The sequence below is a fragment of the Onychomys torridus genome, chromosome 7 (assembly GCF_903995425.1).
Source record: "Onychomys torridus chromosome 7, mOncTor1.1, whole genome shotgun sequence".
NCBI lineage: Eukaryota > Metazoa > Chordata > Mammalia > Rodentia > Cricetidae > Onychomys > Onychomys torridus.
This window is the reverse complement of record NC_050449.1, coordinates 6056243-6076609: the sequence shown is the minus strand read 5'-3', so window position 1 is coordinate 6076609 and position 20367 is coordinate 6056243. Positions and strand designations below refer to the sequence as shown.

At 38.2% G+C, this 20367-nt stretch overlaps 1 protein-coding gene across 1 annotated transcript in view; it reads left to right on the top strand.

Moving 5' to 3' along the window:
- The window catches only part of Cntn5 (contactin 5), a 463340-nt gene that overhangs the window by 401465 nt on the left and 41508 nt on the right, over window positions 1–20367 (top strand). The window contains exons 17-18 of the mRNA XM_036192364.1: window positions 13156–13226; window positions 14840–15074. Of these exons, the coding sequence (XP_036048257.1) occupies window positions 13156–13226; window positions 14840–15074 (306 nt within the window). The remainder of the gene's footprint in view (window positions 1–13155; window positions 13227–14839; window positions 15075–20367) is intronic.

Below are 20367 nucleotides of genomic sequence, written 5' to 3'. Positions count from 1 at the left end.
TTATTCTCCAGTGATTGTTCTTGCCTTTAATTATAATCTACTTCCAGAGACTCCTCCCTGCTGTCCTTCACCACCTCACCTGAATAAATTACACTGTGAAGATGCAGACAGGCAGACAGAGTGGAAGTCTGTATGCATCTGCTACATAGCTTAGAAAAAACAAAGAGTGCTTCCCAGTCTTCCAGCATAAGTTTGTCTAATTGAGAAGATATCCAAATGACCACATGAAAGAAACTAATTGCTTTTATTCAAAATCAAATCAAGATATCATGCTATCACCCAGAAGCAACCAGTAAAGCAGTAAAGATTAAGTCTGGAAGGTAGATTTTTTTTGTGCAAATTCTTAATAAGATCTAACTTTTTGTTGTTATTTTTCTGGAGAGTGGGACAGGTTCATGTAACCCAAAATGGCCTTGAATTTCCTATGTAGACAAGAATAACCTTTGAACTCTTGTTCTTATTGTTTTCCTTGCCAAGTGTCAGGTTCTAAGATCTATCTCTTCTTTCCCTGTAAAACTCTATGTTAACTTTATAAAGAAGTAGACAATTTCAGAAATGCTTTTTAAAGAAATGGTAATTATATTTCTCCTCATGTGATATTTTCACATTGTATACACATATCAAATTATCACATATATGTCTAACAGAATACATAAGTAAGCCATATATTAAGAAAAAACCAATGATACTCTTTTGGTTTTTTGTTTGTTTGTTTGTTTGTTTGTTTGTTTGTTTTTTCGAGACAGGGTTTCTCTGTGTAGCTTTCTGTTTTTCCTGGATCTTGCTCTGTAGACCAGGCTGGCCTCAAACTCACAGAGATCTGCCTGCCTCTGCCTCTAGAGTGCTGGGATTAAAGGCGTACCCCACCACCGCCCAACTCCAATGATATTCTTAAAGGAAAACAAACATCAAATATTTGATGAGGGCAGTGGGAAAGTGACAGAGAAATGGGGACAGAGCAGGTTTCAGATGTGAGGAAAGATAAGCAGAGGTTAATATTTTATTCTCAGTCATTGGGTAGGAGTCTCAACAAGAAGAACACTGAAAATGTTCTGTCTGCTTCCTTCATAGTTCTATATTTGAAATGTGAAATGATGTCAGATGCTAGCATTCAACATATTTCTTTGTTATTCTGTGTGTGTTTTGTGTTTCTTTGACACAGGCTCTTTCTAGGTAGCTCAGGCTGGCCTGGAACTTGCAGACAGTACATCCTGCCCTAAAATCCATGAATTTGCTGCCTCAGCCCCCCCTCCTTCTGCTGCAGATACAGGCATGCCCCATCACAGCTGGATTTGCTGTATTTCAAAAGGAACATTTTAAAAGAAAGAAAGAAAGAAAGAAAGAAAGAAAGAAAGAAAGAAAGAAAGGAAGGAAGGAAGGAAGGAAGGAAGGAAGGAAGGAAGGAAGGAAGGAAGGAAGGATAGAAGGATGGAAGGAGAGAAGACATGGTCAGACCATAGGTGATCAGCATTTTTTCCGTAGAAGTAAAGCAATTTAGAAAATGGAAATACTTTAAATATGCTGGGAAAGTTACCCACAGAAAATTCAACTTTTCTGCTCTGTAACTTGCTCCTTCAATCTTTTTTCTTTTCTGCTTCTTTCAAATTTGGTGAATTTCAAGTTGAACATTAATTGCTTGGTTGGATAATCATACATCCATAAAAATCAGCCATGTTTTCATTGTGTCCAGGAATTCACTAACTAAAACCAAAACAGGTTAGTCATTTTTTATTTTATGTACTCACTGTGCAGATACTGAAATGATGGCTGATAGTAATACATGCATGTATTTGCTAAAAACACTGCCTTATTTTACATACTGCTAATTGTGTTTAATCAAAGACAAAGATTATTGTATAATTTGGAGGCTGTCTAAAAATACATGTTTTAAACATAAACAACCCATTCAGGAGGAGTAATCCTGCTAAACTTTTTAATTATGAATCTACTTCTGCTATTAAAAATTTGTTAGCAAACCACCATTGCATTTTAAGCCAATCTATGTTCAGATGATGCATTTCAAGCATTTCATCTAGCTTTATAGCTCTCTCAGTCATGAATTGCTGACTCTACATTTATCCTGACTATCTGTATACATGACATACTTTATTTCATTAAAGTCTTACAGAGGAGGAAACAGGTGATATGAAAAGTATATGAAGAGCTTGCCTCCTACAGTGAGTTGGGGAAAGGTGAGCGTTGCCCACTTTATCCTGCTTCTACTTGAATGTCAACTCAGTTTGAGCTCCCAGTTGCATAGAACAGAGTGTGAGGTTTTCTAGCTGTTTCCTCAGGCAGCACAGATTAAAAGAGATACCAATATCCTGAGCTAGCAGTCCCCAGTACTCTGCCTCTGTTAAGTACCTACTTTATATTCCAAGATGAAATTGTTCTAATGGACCAACGAAACTTTGAAAAAGGACAGCTACTTTGGAGGGGAAAAAATGTCTCAACATTAGGATGTTGAGATTATGAGAGAGTATGCCTCTGTAAATTTCTCTTAATTAAAAAAAATCCAAATTCCTAAAAAATAAAAACTCAAGTGAAACATTTCTATGTTAAAAATGTTCCTTTCTCACATACCAAAAAGAAATTATTTGCAATTTTCCTATAGAATATATTTTGATATTTATGTTCATCAAAACATTTTCATGAATATAATATAAATAGTAGGATAGGGTAGACTGGCACCAGAGAGCATTGTTAAAGCATGCTGTGTACTTGTATCAAGGGTCTTTATAAAACTCAGTACTTTGTACAATCAATATACATCAAAAAAAGACTTTTTACCCAAAATACATAAATGGGTTCAGTCCAACTTCTTGACATAAGGAGGTCAAACTAGCATAGTAAAAGTCTATTTTTACTTTGCTGCACATTTATATTTATAGAGCAATTTCAATTTTCTTCCAAGTTTTAATTAGATTATCCAGAGAGGGAGAAAGATATAAATAGATAACATGTTTAATTAATGAAATGTGCTGCTCTCTTCAAACTAACGTGTAAATTTAGAATACAACTATGTGAATGTTTTGGTATTTTAAAGATGTTGCAAGAGAGATGACTATAGATTAAGAAATGCATTTGAAAATATGAGATGATTACAACAGGAAAACAAAATGAATACAAGAGTGACAGCTGTTTCTTTTCTTAAACCTCAACGTTCTACAAGCAACATAGTAGAAACCTCCAACAAGTCAATAAAAAGAGCAGGGCTAACTGCGTAACTTGTCATTCAGAAGTGTTTGCATTCTTTGTCTAGTAACAGCCATTATTTCTAAAATTTTTCATGTTGAGCTCAGTGTGTGTGTGTGTGTGTGTGTGTGTGTGTGTGTGTGTGTGTGTCCTTGCGTGCACATGTGGGCACAAATACACATGTGCACATATGTGTAGTTTACCAAGTTACATGAGTTTAGATTTGAATTAATGTTCTCTTGTGTCATTTGCTAGCTTACTAAACACAGACAAGGCTGCCTAAGGCCTTCTTACTCTTATTTGTCAAATTAGGATAATATCATGTTCTAATCTTCTTTCTGTTTCTGTGGCAAACACTGACAAAAAAAAGAAACTTGGGGGGTGGGGAGGCAGAAGGCTTTCTTTGGCTTCCCCTTCCAGGTCACAGTCTGTCATTGAGGAAAGTCTAGAGAGAGACTTGAAGAAAAAAACCATGGAAGGAATGCTGCTTCCCAGCTTGCTCATAGGCTCACTCACAGTCTGATGCTAAGCTAACTTTCTTATACAATCTGGGACCAGAATCAATGGATGGCACCATCCAGAGCGAGCTGGACCCTCCTACAATGAATAACCAAGACAATCCCCCGCAAAGATGCCCATCGGCCAATTTGATCTCGGCAATATTTCAAATGAGTCTCTTCAGTCAATAGTTGTCTAGTGTATTGAGGTGACAATTAGTGCTAATGATGACATGTTATAACCTACTTCTCTTGATCCTTGTATTGCATAAGACAGTGCATACAAATATTAACATCGATGTTGTTATCACAATCATCATTAGCTGGGTTATTATATGACAAACAGGAATTTAAGCAATGATTGACATGCAAAATTCTTTTTTTATATTGAGGATATGTTTTCAGCTAAATGTATAGGGGCTAAATATCTCCCTCCCACGCTGGCTTGTGACCCTTACACACAGTCATACATCTTCTTTTTACCTAGTATTGAGTCTGTAAGGGGAGTTTGATATTTTCACACAAAGTAACATTTTTCTTTTGGTTCTCATAGCCAAAAGAAGGCTAAAGAAGCAGAGAAAAGCAAGTATTGAAGGAAAACCATGAATAAAATTGCTTATTTCAGAAATAGCTCTATAGCTGCCTAACACATTGAATGCTGTCCACTGTTATTTTTGACTCTGAACTGGAAATGTGACACAAACTTTTCTGGCCACACAAGAAAAAAATATTACCTCTACATTTAGGGACCCAATGCTCTTGCAGCTAGATGTATCAAGCGACGTGCAGATGAAAGCCTTTCCAGACACACGCTTCCTACACTGTACTAGCTCATTTGCCTGTGCACAGAACAGGGCAGCCTACTTGTGGAATTCAAACACAAAACAGCCTCATTCTCCTCCCATGACTTGTTCTTAATGCTCTTTGTCTGCTTGCTTCCTCCAAACTTCCTTATTTCACTCCCTCCACAGGCAGATGCCTACAAATCTTACTCATATTCCAGACTTTCTGTTTTCCCTTATGTCCCATGGAATTTAACCAATGCTGTCTGTGTGACCATGGATTTATTGGTTAGATTTATCTGTTAGAGCCTGGTGTGTTCACCAGGGGGTCCACTACCTCATACTACCAGAATGAATCAGAATACGTGGATGAAATGGTCAAAATGTACTAATGAAATATACACATACACTCATGTGCACACATGTGCACACATGCACACACTGCTGATCCATAGCCTCATTGCCAACTATTTCCTCATCACCATTGTGTTCTTGGGAAGTCTCATTTTTAGATATTTAAGATCTATTTCATCTAAATAAAACTTTAATTTCACATGCATCCCATTTTCTGCCCTTCCATCCTAGCTTAGGTTCGACCCCAGTGAGCTCTGATCTGTCTCTTTCCTCTTCTTTCTGCTTCTTTTCTCACCTGAAACTGCTACTCTGGCTGGTACTTCCCATACAAGAAGAAAGGGGACATATCTCCATAGATGATGTCATCTCTGTATGTGTATATATATATATATGATGTCATCTCATGATTTATCACTGGGTGTTAGATGCTGCCAAGACTTCTTCTGTCTATATGTTTTCTCTTTTGAGAAGTTTTGGACTCTTAGGGGACCTAGGAACCCCTAGCAGTGTATGATTCAAATAAGCCTAGTCAAAACTTTCTTCCATGGTGTCCTGTGCCCCGTTTGTCACTGTTCCACACACTTGCTTGTTAAGCCCTGGAAATACAAAGTGTTCTAAAGCTGCTTGTGCCTCTGCTCAGGTAGCTCAGTGTGGGAGAGTGTGTTATTGCACAAAACTCTGGAGCTCCATGTCGTGGCTCTGGTGGAGGCTGCTCCTCTGCTGTTTGGTTTGCTAGGAAGACGGCCTATCCCTATTGGCAGTTGGTGATGGAGAGAAAGCCCTGGGTCAAGCCAGAGAGGGCAATAGGATAGGAAGGTGAGGCTGGCTGCCCTGTTCCTCACAAGTGTTCATTTTCTCCACCCAGTCTCACCCCAGTATCTGAGGTTACATGGCTCACTGCAAGTGAAGAAAAGACTCAGTTCACTTTTAATTACAGTCTCTTCAGCTGTACTTTGTCTTCTGCAAAGATGCAGTTTCTGTTTTCACCTTTGCATCTTTGGAGACCCTGTCTGTAGTTGTTATTGAGAAAATCTGACTTCAGAGGTTGATAGAGGAGATAGCATGAAATCCTGTTGTGATGATACATATTCTTCTATAATGAAAATAGCTTAAAGGTACAAAAAAATGCTAACACCATATAAGATGAGCCTGGACTAGTTTTCTCTGAAAGTCTGTATAGTGGCAGTGAATGGAATTTAAGGGAAGTTTGAAAACCAGACCTAACAAGAGTCGGACTGAATTATAATACTCAGGACAATTGAAAATATACAATGGTCATCCACTGCTGTGTGCACAGGACCCAGGCTGGGAGGGGTTTTAATACTTCAGTCTTCCTCCTCTGTCTTAAAGAAAATATCAAGTATTCTGCTGAAGTAGTCGGTGAAACCTTAAAGAAAATACCATTAAGTGAACATTATGACTTTCTTCAAGCCAATGAGTAATTTAATTATATTATGTAAAAGAAATGGTCCCCAGAAAGATTAAAATAAGACAGAAATTATAGCAAGCAACAGACCCCTAAAACCAAAACTCAATAATTAGAATAAATAAAATAACAGTGTGTATCATATAGAAAAGAATATTTTTCAATTAAAAAAAAACCCTTTAGTCTAGGTAAATCTTTTCTCCAAAATACAGTTGAGAAGCATGCCTCTCAGTTCTGAGGTAGTTTGCACACCAATCTGCTGATTCTAACAAATGCCTTTCTCCAGGGAACCTATTTGTCAGCAAGCAGGTCATGGTGCACACCTTTAATCCCAGCACTTGGTAGGCAGAGCTCAAGGATACAGCCAGCATGAAGGAAGACACATGCCTTTAATCTCAATACCAACCATAGAAGACCTGGAGGTCTGTACAGACAGACAATGACGAGGTCATGTGGTTGGGTTTACAACCTATGACAAGGCAGAACAGAAAGTCTATAAAAAAGAGAAAAACACAGGAAGTAAGTCTCTGGCAGAAAGGAAAGACAGGGCAGCAGTAAAGGATAAGGTTTTCAGCTCTCAGCTATTGCTTTGACCTCTTGGCTTTTAACTCTGCAATTGGCTCTGTTTCTTATTTAACAAGACGGTTACATCTACAGGGTGATGAAAAGGCATCAACCCATGAGTGGTTCTGAGAAGAACCCAGGTGTGAGTCTGAGACTCCTCCCATTTTCTCATCCAAGTAATTCCATTCATCAACTTCAGGCTGTGTGCTAAGCACTTGAACTTTTCCGTGTGCTTTAACTATCCCAGGCGAGCAGCAGCTCTCTAATGGGGTGATTCCTCCCATTCCGAAGACCAGAAAACAGAGCTACGGAGCTTTAAACATAATCACAAGTTGCCTATAAAGTAAATGGCGGGTCTGATGTTCTACCTCCAATCTTCCTTCCAAATGATGCCTCTTTTGTGGTGATCTCCTTTTTGCACCCTTGTCTTCACTTTGTAAAGGGGTGCTGTTTAGTGTTTAATCACATGCATATACTTGTGTCTGTGCATGAGTTTGTACATGTGAGTGAAGTTCCCCATGGAGACCAGAAGAGGCTATCAAATTCTCTAGACCTGGAGTGACAGGCAGCTGTGAGCCACCAGACATAGCTGCTGAGAGAGCTAAGTTGGTAACCTTGTCAAGAGCAGAAGTGTGTATGATCATCAGCCCACCCCTCCAGGCCTTCTTCCTCTGGCCGTGTCCTTTGTTTGCCCCTTGTCATTGCACACACATCAGCAATTTTCATTCAAAGATTACCCATTTTCTCCTCTTTCTTCCTTGTGGACTCTTACAAATAAAATATGAGTTAAGATGAAAGCATTACTGAGTAATCCTGCCTCCTGTGTTTGTAATGACAATTGTTAGTAAGAAGATTTAAAACTAAGAAAAATGCTACATTTCCTGAAATATTCTAGAAATTTCTTTTGAAAATCAAAAAGGGGTATATTGTCTGAATCTCCAAGTAAATACAGGCTACATCAAGACCAAAGGCATAGTTACTACAGCAAAACAAAGCCAAATACCCACAAAGAGTTTGTGATTTCAAGACCAGAAGTGTGACCTCACTCAACTTTCAGTATTATCATAGGCCTCAGCACTAGATACCATATCATATCACATTAACTATAGTTTCAGGCACCCCGACAAACAGTTCTGAGCACTAGATACCATATCATATAATATTAACTATAGTTCCAGGCACCCCGACAAACAGTTCTGAGGATAAGCTTTACCATCCCTGAGTGTGGTGGCTACTCTGTAATTCCAGATCTTTAATGGTAGATGCAGGAGGATCAGGAAGTCAAGGCCAGACTCAGTCACACAGCAAATTCAAGGCCAGCTAGGATTGCATGAAAACTGCTAAAAAAAAAAAAAAAAAAAAAAAAAAAAGAGGATAAGCAGGTATTATTAGTTTCAGAAGACAAGTTGGATGAAAAAATAGGAAAGCTGGGATTCAGTGCAAATCTTTCTCTTGGCCCAGGACACTGTCACTCTGGGTACTTGCAACCTCATCTGCTCTGTTAAAGAATAAAACAATAGCTGACTCTTTAGGAAATGTTGCTGGTGTTTGGTGTTGGCTTGGAAACTTCTGGTTTGGGAGAGTCCAATTTTTAATCTTTCTACAAACTTAGCCTAATTGATAATTATTAATGGGAATATTTATGTATAATATACTTCAATTCTATTGGAAAATTGTGTTGAAGTGTCCCTCCCAACTCTACCATTTCAGTGTAGGCAATCTCCTCCCCGGCCCTCCATTCTCCCACAACTTTGCTTCATCCCTCATACCAACTACTGGTAACCAACCACTCAGCCTCTTAATTACAAAGACTTTCCATGGTCTCTAGCAAAGCCATATTATTTAATGAGCCATGGAAATACTGTAAGAGAAATTGGAGACTTCTTTTGTTTAGTTTTTAATTAAGCTGTAGTGGTATTGTGTAACATGTTATTCAAACAATGGTATTTATCAAGAGTCCTGTGATAATCTAGGCTGCTTATACTAAGGCAGTACCTTCTACTGTGGTCATTCTGGATATCGATAAGAATAATGCCATTGTTTAAAAAAAGAGAGAGAAACAATAGCTCACATTTCAACATGCCAGATAACACATGAAACAGCTAAGAATTTGGAGCTCATGTGTAAAGTCTCAACTAGATGATCTATCCATGAAGGGGGATTGTTCAGAATTAAATGCAGGAGAATCAGTTTAACGGCTCAGCTTGTGCATAAACTTGATCCTCTGAGTTAATGAGTTCGTGACATTTATCAGTAGCTGACTGAGGGAGAAAACCACCTCAGTGCTTAATTCTAAATCAGGTTTTCACTAATTAAACTGAAGATATATTTGGTTTTAAAAATATGTATTTCTCTGAAAGCATTTATGAGATTTTGATTTTATGGATTTTATGCTTCTAACAAGAATTATAGAACCCTCATACCAGAAGAGCTCTGGAAGATTAAGTCAAATATATTATTTCACAATGTATTATAAGCAAAAGAGATATAATTAAAATTAGCAAGCTCCACTGTGGTGTGGCAGAGATAATGACTGTGTGTCACCAACTTGCAAAGGAAATGCATGAGCATGCAAGCCACCATATCTGCATATAATTAAGAAATGTAAGTCAAGCAGAATTAGAGGCTGCAGCATTAGATCCAGGCCTCCACTGCAGCTCTCAGGACCAACTTGTGACTTCTGTCATTTAGTACCGTTACATCTATTAAACTTCAAAATCCACATAAATACATTTATTAAAACAGCCTCTTTTGGTATTGTGCGTGTTTCATTAAAAATGATGATAGAGTGAGACAAAGAAGATCTTAATTCTTTACATTGACTAATGATAGGTTAACTTGTCTCAAAATGTCATATTGAACAGCTCGATTTCAAAGAGTATCTTACCAAAGAGGTTCTTTATGGATAATTCAACCTGGGAGTTACTCTTACAGCAATGTGTTAATTTAGAAAAAGTTTTATTTTGCTTGTATACTCTTTGGAAACCTTACATATTTATTAGTTACTCCTTAATTCTTTTATGTTTATTTTATTTTATGTGCATGTCTGTGCACCACTTTTGTGCCTGATGCTTGTGGAGGACAGAAGAGGGCACCAGATGTCCTGGACATGAATTTACAGATGTTTGGGAGCTACCATGTGGGCACCAAGCCATCTCTCTAGCCCATTACTAGTTACATTTTTAGTGTATTTTTACTCAGAAAGTTACAAGTTATGAAAAACTTAAATATATTTTCTAAAATCTGAACCATGAATATCCTGTGCAGTGTTCCTTCCAGACACTCCAGGATTTCAACTTTATGGTTCTTTGTGTTCAACTATAGACTTTAGATTTTGGTGGGTTTGAAGAGAAGCTCGCTTGGGAGATCATAGCTCATTCCACAGCTCCTGCCCAGAGGTGCTGAGCATCCCATCATTTCAAGGGCTGAACAAAATAGAAACAGTTCTTCCCATGGCCTGACTTTCTGCAGAAATATGAGTTCTTAGTGATTTTATCTTCAAAGAAGTGAATTCAAAAATCTAAATTCCAGATATAAACTTATATCAATGATGTAGAAGAACTTTGCCTAAAAATATTTAAAAACAGTGTTATCAGATACTACATCTTGTTGGGTAAATGTAAAATGTGTGCCTACATGTATCTGTGTATTTTCTTATTAAGCAAATGTCCTAAGGGAAGCCACAATGGCTGGGTATTAACAAATTGTATTACATTACTGATGGACATGATACTCAGAATTCTGAAATTAGCCAGGAGCAGGACACTTGGGCATTGTTTCAGTTTGTTTTCTATGGCTGTGATAAAAAACCATAACCAAAGCAACTTGGAGAGGAAAACGTTTGTCTCAGCTTGTACTTGCAGTCTGTCATGAATGGGAGTCAGAAACTGCAACAGAGGCCATGGAAGAATGCTGTTTACTGGCTTTCTCCCACTAGCTTGCTCAGCCTGCTTTCTTATACAGGACAGCACCACCCGCCAGGGTTAGCACCCCCACAATGAGCTGCCCCTCTCCCATGTCAGTCATTATTTAAGATAATGGCCCACAGACTTGCCTACAGGCCAATCTGATGGAGGTGTTTTCTTGATTGAGCTTCCTCCTCGCAGAAAACTCTAGCTTGTGTCAAGGACACAAGAAATGTACCAAACACGAGCATATACCATTTTACCAGTACCCTTCTTGTAAGCTTCACTTATATCACTTATTTATAGCAGGAAATAAATAAATATAAAGTCATATTCAATTTCATAGAGGTTTTCTTAGGAAAAGTGCCAAGGGGTATGGGTATGTCTCATTGTTACAGTAGCAGTAACTGTGATTTCCAATGACATGTGTGCCCACTGAGAAGCCCACCAATTCTCCAAAAGATGGTTCCAAATCCATGGTCGCAAAAAACGATCCTGGGTAAAGTCAGTGGACCTCAGAAAGCAAAAATAATGTTTGAAATGGAATTTTAGGGAGAAAAAGGGTTAATAGGGGTGGGCAGCAAACTAGAGTATGTGGGATTATAGTAACAAGAATGAAGTATATGTGCATGAAACTGTCAAAGAAAAATTCAATAAAAGTTTTTAGAAACTCATTTTAATAAGTGATTTGCTGTTCGTATTAATGAGGATGTATTGACTATTTCAGAATACTGTCTTTTCTTCTTAATTGAACCCCATGTGGTTTATTTGTATGAAGGTAACAACTATCTGATTTCAAATACTTCTGAGGGAGCCCATGTCTGTAGTTAGAGTTTTCCTGCCTGGCCCAGAGTCAGGACAAATCTCTCTCACCTGCCAGTCCCACAGTCGCTCAGACCCAACCAAGAAAGCACACAGAAACTTATATTGCTTACAAACTGTATGGCCGTGGCAGGCTTCTTGTTATCTACTTTTTCTATCTTAAATTAACCCATTTCTATAAATCTATACTTTGCCACGTGGCTTGTGGCTTACTGGTGTCTTTACATGTTGCTTCTCATGGCAGCGGCTACCAGTGTCTCCTCCCAGCCTTCCTGTTCCCAGCCTTCTCCTCTTCTTTGTCCCGCCTACCGTACCCTTCCTGCCTGGCTATTGGCCAATCAGCACTTTATTTATTTTAACCAATCAGAGCAACACACTGGACATACGGACCATACCACAGCACATGTCAGTGAGCTCCATAGATGAACAACCTGTAGAGTGTGCGGCTATGGAAGAGAATCATGGACAGCTGTTGCATGTGCATTGCACTTTGTACAGTTTGGTCTTAGGAATTCTTGCAAGTACTTGAACAAGAGGAGAATTACATCCAATGAGAAAAGAGACCAAGAACATTGCAATTGGAATCTGGCTGAGCAAACGTTATTGATTGTAATGTACAGCCTTTTCTTTCACATTCCCTGGTTCAAGAAGACTTCTTTCTTAGTCTCCTTTTTAGTACTATAAAAATAAATTTTCTTCAGATTTTTCATAGTATATAAAAGTTGTGTAAAATACATACCAACAATTAATAGCCTTTCATCCCAACAGGTAATATACAGTAGTGAGTTTATTGTTTACGTGTATATCAATTTTGTTTAAAATATATGCTGAGATGCAAAGGCAGGATTGGAATGTAAAGTTGGGAAGACAGGCACAGTGTCTGGAACTGATTTCTTTTAATAGCATTAACAGCACTTTACTTGAAAATATTCCCATTCAGCTGCAGATTTTGAGGTTTGGTGCAGCGAACGGGAAATTGTTCCTCTGACACATTTATTCCTTTAATCATTATTCATTTGTCAAACTTGCACTGAGTGCTTCTGTATTTGCAGTGGCAGAAAGATTGATTTCGACAGTTGTTTCTAATGCTTATTCATTTAAGTAGATTATCATGCAGTGCCATTCTGGGTATGTTTTTCTTAAACTGAAGATCCCTGAGATAGTGCAGGTGTGGACCTGTGGATTTTTTTAGAGCCTTTGCAGACCCTGACATCACACACACACACACACACACACACACACACACACACACACACACACACACACATATATATATATATATATATATATATATATATATATATATATATATGTATAAAACAGTGGCAGAGAGAAGAGGGAGTCATTTGAAGTGTGAAATTTACCTAACCATTACTAAACACCCTTAGCTGTGATGTTATGAATTAATTAATTTTATATATATATAAAATCAAGTTGTCTCAGAGAGCAAGGTATCTATCATATATTTTGCCTTAATATTTAATGTGAAGATTCTCACTTAAAGCAACTGTTTGACTTATTTTAGTATCCTACCAAATCTAAGTAGGGTAATAATGGGTCAAGGAAATCACACGTGGATCTCCTAAGCCTCCATGCATTTTTATCCACAGTTCCAAAGACAGCTCCCAGCAATGTGAGTGGAAGAAGTGGAAGAAGGCACGAATTGGTTATCGCCTGGGAGGTAAAAACCATTTCTTCACAAGGATCAGAACAGGTTGTTTTCTTGGAAACTAAGGCTGTACACAGAGACTCTGCTCTGGTAAAAGATGGGATGTTTCTGTTTGAATGAAGAAGTAGTCTGAGAATCTGCTACTCAGATGAATGTGGCCTAGGTAAATCCTTTTCTCACCCCAGGTCCCAGATGATCTTTGCTAAGTCCTTGGTGTGCTGGCTATCACAGAGAGTGAAGACTGACTCTTCAAGCATGCCCTTTCTAAATCACTACAGGCACTTAGATTACTAGTGCAGTGTCAGCTCTTTCTGAAGCAAGTAGCCACTTGGACTGCACTGGAAATCGAATCCATGAGAGAGGAAGAACACCACCACACTGAATACATGGTCCCTGGTTTATCTCAACTCATAATGCAATCCTACTGTGAATGAAGTTTCCTAATTCCATATCCTGAAACTAAATCAATGCTCAGTCAACTTCTCTGACAATCAGAACTGGGGCCAGAATTCCGGAGTCTGTGTTATATTACAGAGCTCATCATACAATCCCCAAATCCTTTTGCTAATAAAAACAATGAGGATGGAATAAGTGTGAAAGATTTACTTTTCCATGAAGCTAATTTTCTTCTTGCTATTATATAATCTCATTACAAAATGTAGCTATGCAGCTAATGAACCCCACCCTAACCATGAAAAATGGGCCATGTTTGTTGGAGAAATGAAATAGTCTTAGAAAGCAGTGAAAATATGTGGTCAAGCAGGAAGCTTCCATCAACACATATTCTGTCATATTTTTCTATCCATTCCTCTCATAAATAAAACTTTATTCCTTGTGTTAATATTTCTGTAGAGGTATTTATTTTCCCACATCTGACCCCCATTGACCCTCCTATGATCTTGACTTAATAATAGACTGTGTCTCTTCCTCCACTCAGTACACAGTTCTGTATATCATATTTCAAGCTTTAAAAATTAATACACAACTACTGGATATCTACAAGGCATTGTATGCTCTACTAATAAGTGGCTAGTGGCTTCCCTCCACTGCCTTGTCCATACAGTTACTTCTGTCTATAACATGAGGTTTAAAGAAATCTAAATGTAAGCCATGTGTTGCATGAGAAGTTTTTAAAAATAGTTAATAGTCCAGAGTGGATTTGTTTGTTTTGCACATTAGGAAAACAGACACAAAAGAAAAGAACACTGGAAAATAGGTCGTGAGTTCATCTCTCTTTGATTTGACTACTGAGCGCTCTGCAGAGCATTATCTAGAGATGAGAGACTCACAACCCCACATCATGACAATTTTCCCTAGCATGCTCTATTCTACAATAGAGTACAAGGATCATCAGTTCATATACATGACTAACTAGAGAAAACTTGTTTCACTTCAACAGTTTTCAATACTCTAGTGTGTATCCTTAGATACCAACTGATATAATTCCATTTTTTATCTTGTATCTTTAAAGCCAATGCACACATGCTGTCTTAGCTTCCAGCATATTCAAAAGTTCTGAAACTCTTTGCTGTAGTTCACCATAACTTTTGTAAAGCTAAGTATTAAGAGGAAGTGTTTCTCAGAAAGTTGTTTTGCTGATTGCTAACTATACTATCCTTTTTTAGCCAGTATCAGAAGAATTTCAAAATGGGGAAGGCTTTGGCTACATTGTGGCGTTCAGACCCAATGGAACACGTGGCTGGAAGGAGAAGATGGTGACGTCTTCTGAGGCTTCAAAGTTCATTTACCGAGATGAAAGTGTGCCCCCACTCACACCCTTTGAAGTCAAAGTGGGTGTTTATAATAATAAAGGTGACGGACCCTTCAGTCAGATTGTGGTCATCTGTTCAGCTGAGGGAGGTCAGTTTCTTTACCCTGTGTCTTTTACATTCCAATGTTTTGTTTTGTTTTTCTAATGAGACGTTGTGAGAATATTTTAGAAAATATTGGTATGCCGGTGGTTGAAAATATCCCATTATAGTTGTTAGATAGTTTATGAAACTTTTTCCAAAGTCATCTTTTTAAAAACAGACTGCATATGTTGATTTGTGGTTTTTGTTCACTAATAATGTATAATCAACATGTTTCCACTAAGCAGATAATTTCAGTAATGTATAAACTGTTTGTTTTCTCTGGATATTTTAATGTGTGTGCGTGTGTGTGTGTGTTGAACCTAACTGAAGATTCCATTGATGTAACTAATAAACAATTATGTCTAACCAATGTGTAAACCACTATACTGATAAAGAAGTTTCAGACACAGCTTTCTGTTAGAAATTTGTCCCCACACCTTGAAGTCCTTGTCACATTCTTGGACAAATGTCACTAAAGAGAAAGAGAAACAGAGGAGCAGAGAAGCAAAGAAGCCTGCCTAAGCTTAGGCATCTTATGATAAGAATGAAATGCATAGCTCTCCATAAAATCCTTGATCTTTCTATAGCATGTGGTCATCACATGCATGAACTCATTTTATTCTTATGCACCTAGATGGGGTAACATCTAGTAAGTAAGTGTACTCATTTCACAGAAGAATAAACTGAAAACCAGCAACTCTATAGGTACTGTGCCTACACCATAAGCCCAGCTTCTGCTATCAAGATCCTGAGTCTCCAATAAGCTTAAATACAAAAGCACAAATTTTCTAAGAGAAAGTGGGATACATCTTAGCTTTTCCCCTTACTTTCTCTATTCAAGTACGGGATTTCAATGGGCCCAGCAAATCAAATAAAAGATAATGATATTGATAATAATAATGATAATAATAATAATAATAATACAGAATATATTGCACAAAAGCAGCCGATGTTTGACCTTTTAAACAAGCAAGGTCAATATTAATTGAGTCTTCTGCTTCCTTCAAGCCCACATGTGTGGCTTGAATAGCTCAAGAGAGTTATTAATATTTTTTCTGCTATGAGCTTCATGGGAAGAAATAAATAAGGTCACTTGAATGTAGACGAACAAAGGCACATGTAAGATACACTTTCTGATAAAACTGCCATGCATATTTGTAATACAGAGCCGAACTGTAAAGCTGGAGCGGAATTTTATCCTAGCAGAACAGCAGCCAGGAAGGTGAAGAATCAAGTCATGAACTATAGGAGTCCCACCAAGCCATGCCATGCATGCCTCCCCGTGTGTGTGTGTGTGTGTGTGTGTGTGTGTGTGTGTCTGTGACTTGACTAATTTAACACTTTTTTAAAAAGTAGGAGATCATAATTTCAAGCCCAGTCTTGAGGAGCCTCAGAACCAGGCCCAGATGCATATTACTAGACAACAGACTTGTGAAGTAAATGGGTAAATGGTACAACTGGGCTTTTCACCACAGTATAGAAATAAAAGCATATGCATTGGGACAGGGGAAATAGATCCCTTTTTTAAGAATGCAACCCGCATTTTCAGAGGGCCCACAACCACATGTAGCCCAGCTCAAGCTCCAAGGGGTTCGATGCCCTCTTCTAGTCTCTCAGTCACTGAACTCAAGCACATATACACCTACACACGAGCTTACAAATAATTTTTGAAAAAAATCTTCTTTTTAAGAACATGCTTTGCCCAGTACTATCTCACTGGGAATACATACAGTAATTATGTTATATATGATTTCTCTCTCCTAAAAGCTATTTGGTACTACATATTTTACCAGAAAGTGCATATCATTGTTGTTTTAAATTTGCTTCAAACTGACTACAGAGCACATGGCAGCAGAACTCACAGTGAGTCACAGAAATTTGGAAACATGCCTTGTAGGGTAATGCCAGGGCTGCCTTTTAAGAAATCCAGTTTGATAATTCCTTGTCAACCTTAGCTTTGAAATTAACTTATAGCAGTCGCCATGGGTTACTTTTTCTTTTTTCTTTTCTCTGTCTTTCTTTTTTACATTTTTGGACTGTGAGCCCTTAAACTTGAAATGGTTTGCCTTTGGATCTTTCTCTTTCAAGTTAGACAGGAAACACATATTTCCTTTCAAAGACACTGAGGTTATTGCTACAAAATATTTTATTGTAACACTTCATTTGTCAATGAAAATATGAAAGATACCAGTCAACAGTATATACAGCCTCCCTTTGTTCTGACTGCAAGATGGATAGATAGATAGATAAATGTGGAATTTTATCACTAATTCAGTTTACAAAGTTGGAATTTTGTGAAGCTTAAGTGTTTGAATCATTAAATCACAAACAGAACAAAGGAACGAAGGAACCATCTCCCTTCACCCGCACTACAATGCCGTCACCCTTAGTGTGATCGTAAGTAGATTATCAACCATTCTGAAATCTAACTTTCCTCTTACTCGACAGTGAAGGTTTTGAATTAGAGGTTCCAGAATGCTCATAATGCAAAAATTAAAATTCCACCTCCTTGTTCTGTGTTCTGAAGTATTCTTTAATTTTTCCAAAGAGACAATAACAACAGGTCTACTTTTACTATGTAATAAAAAGGGGAAATTTTGTTCTATTTTAGCCACTTGGCAAATGCCTTTGTTTGAACAGGGGTGATCATTTCAAAGATGTAATGCCATCACTCAAGACTTTAGATCAAGAGAATCATGAATTCAGGGCCAGCCTAGGCTATGCAGTAAGACTATTAAAAGCAAAACCCATCCACAACGTGCATTCCTCAAACCCATAATTTTTTTACTTCCCTCTCAAGAAAGTTACAGAAATGTGGGTGAGAATTACATTGTTGAAAGCAAAATGTTGCCCATATTTGACCTATTAAAAGGGATCGCTTATATTGATATTATCTAAATCATTTGAGGTTTGAATTGACTCTCACATTTCTGAGATTAGCTGTTTCTCTCAAGTACTACCAGGAATGTTCCAGGTGGTTCTTCTAATAACACCCTCTGGAAATTTTCAGTATTTATGCAGCAGAAGCAGCAAGTCTCTGATGGTGCCAAGTGGCCACTGACATGAGCCTAGAGAAGAGCTTGCCTGCTGGAATTTCCACAGGTGCTTCATAGATAAATCACACCTCCAACCTTTATGCCAAGGAAAATTTGTGGGTCCCTAACCTGAGTTCTGCTATTGATCTTTAGGATACGATTCACTCTTATTTTGGAACCAAGCCCATCTTTTTAAAAAATTACAAAGTTATGATGTAGTTGATATTAAAATGCATAGTAAAGATGGGTGAAGTTGGACATGCCTATAATCCCGCACTTGGGAAGCTAACACAGGAGGACTGAAAGGTGGAGGCCAGCCTGGACTTTTAAGTTAATGGCAGGCTGAAGAGATGGCTCAGCTATTAGGAGCATGCACTGCTCTTGCAGAGAGAGGGCCCATTTTGTTTCTCAGCACCCACATCAAACCCCTGAGAACCCCTGTTCACTCCAGCTCCAGATGATTTAATGCCCACTGCTCACCTCCATGGGTACTGCACTTGTGTGCACAAACCCTCTCAGAAATTCCTGTGTACTCACAGTCTTAAAAGGTTTTAAATTAAAAATACTAACAAATTACACCCAAAATCTTAGTAAAATGTTTTTAAAGTGATTTCTTTCCAAGATTAAAAAACTTTAAATCAATGATTCATGCTTAATTTTGTATTTCTAGAAAAACTTCATAGTTCAACTCATATCTGTTTGCTCTCAGCTTCTCATTACTCTAACTTTGGGTAAGAAGAACCAGAGCATTCAATTACATCCACCAGGAAAGCAGAAAAAATTCCATAGCTATTAATCACAGATTGGAAGATTTGTTTATTTGTAATGTTCTATAGCTTTTTCTAGCATTTGGGGCTTTTGTCTCTTCAGGTTAATTGCATGGCTCTTGTTGTTATTAAATTGAAGTTGCTCCTCATTTGAAGAAACTGGTTTGCAGCTATCCCTTGAAAACAGGGCAATCAGCACTCAAATTAAAGCCTAGCACTCACAAGGTGGCATTCTCCAGATCGGCTCTTGGCTGAAACTGAGCTCAGTGGGATTTATGTGAAGTCAGAAATTTATAAATTGGCATATTAGTTATAAAATATAAGGAATAATTGCCCATCTGTGCTGTGTGATCCATTTGGATTAGTGACTATAAAAGTCCAATGGTGCTGTCTTCACTGAATTTTTAACTAATGAAACCATATCCCTTCCCCACAGTTTATTAGACTCCTCTTTTATTAATGCTGCTGCTACCCCTCCTGGGAAGTCAGATGTACAATCAATATTACAAGCACATGCCCCCAAATCACTAGGAGGACTCCAGCTGCTAGGTCACTTAACACAGATGTATCATCTAAATTCATGAGCAAAGTAATTCTGTTCTAAATTTTAATCTAACTGATACTGAAATCTATCAATCAGTGTGTCCACTATGTATCCTAAGATTGGAGTGGAGGAGCTATCCACAGCCTACATCACACCCTAAGCAAGAGGAGAGTTTTTTCAAGTCTCTACCTACTAGACAGAGCCTAGTATATTTGCCAAAATAAGATTCTGAACTTTAATCAGCTTACCTAAGTGCAAAGTCAAGAGTAGGAGTTGGGTTTTGTTTGTTTGTTTGTTTGTTTAATCCTGTGGTATACAAGGTCAGGAGAGTTTGAACATGCTCAAACATGACATGGCCTATGAGGAGCCCCATGCAACTTGGTCCAAAGTTACCTAGAATCCCATGCAATAGGAATAAAGACCATTGCTGATAAACCTGTGACAGAGTTTAGTAGGTAGTCTCTGAGTTTCTGTAGATTCTGACAACACCTACAAGTGGAAGGCTCAAGTAAGGAGCCCAATACCAAACCTTGAAAAAAGTTAGTAGTTAAGAGGTAGTGGAAGAGCCAAGGGAGTGGTGAGGACAATGGCTCAATAGAGAAGATGTCTACCACCCATGCCTGAGGACTTGAGTTCTGATGCTGATCACCCACACAGAAGGCCAGACATGATAATATGTACCTGCATCTGCAGCCCTGGGGTAGTAGAGACGGGAAGATCCCTGGGGCTTGCTGGCCAGCTAGTCTAGCCAATCGGAGAGCTTCAAGTTCAGTGAGAAACCATGTCACAAACTGACAAGGATGGGATGATAACATGGCTCTGCAGATAAAAGCACTTTCAGAGCAAGCCTGGTGACCTGAGGCTGATATCCAGCCTGAAGACGGTGCGGAGAACCGCTTCCCAGAAGTTGCCCTCTGATATCCATGTGAAAACACACTCCCACACATCATGTAT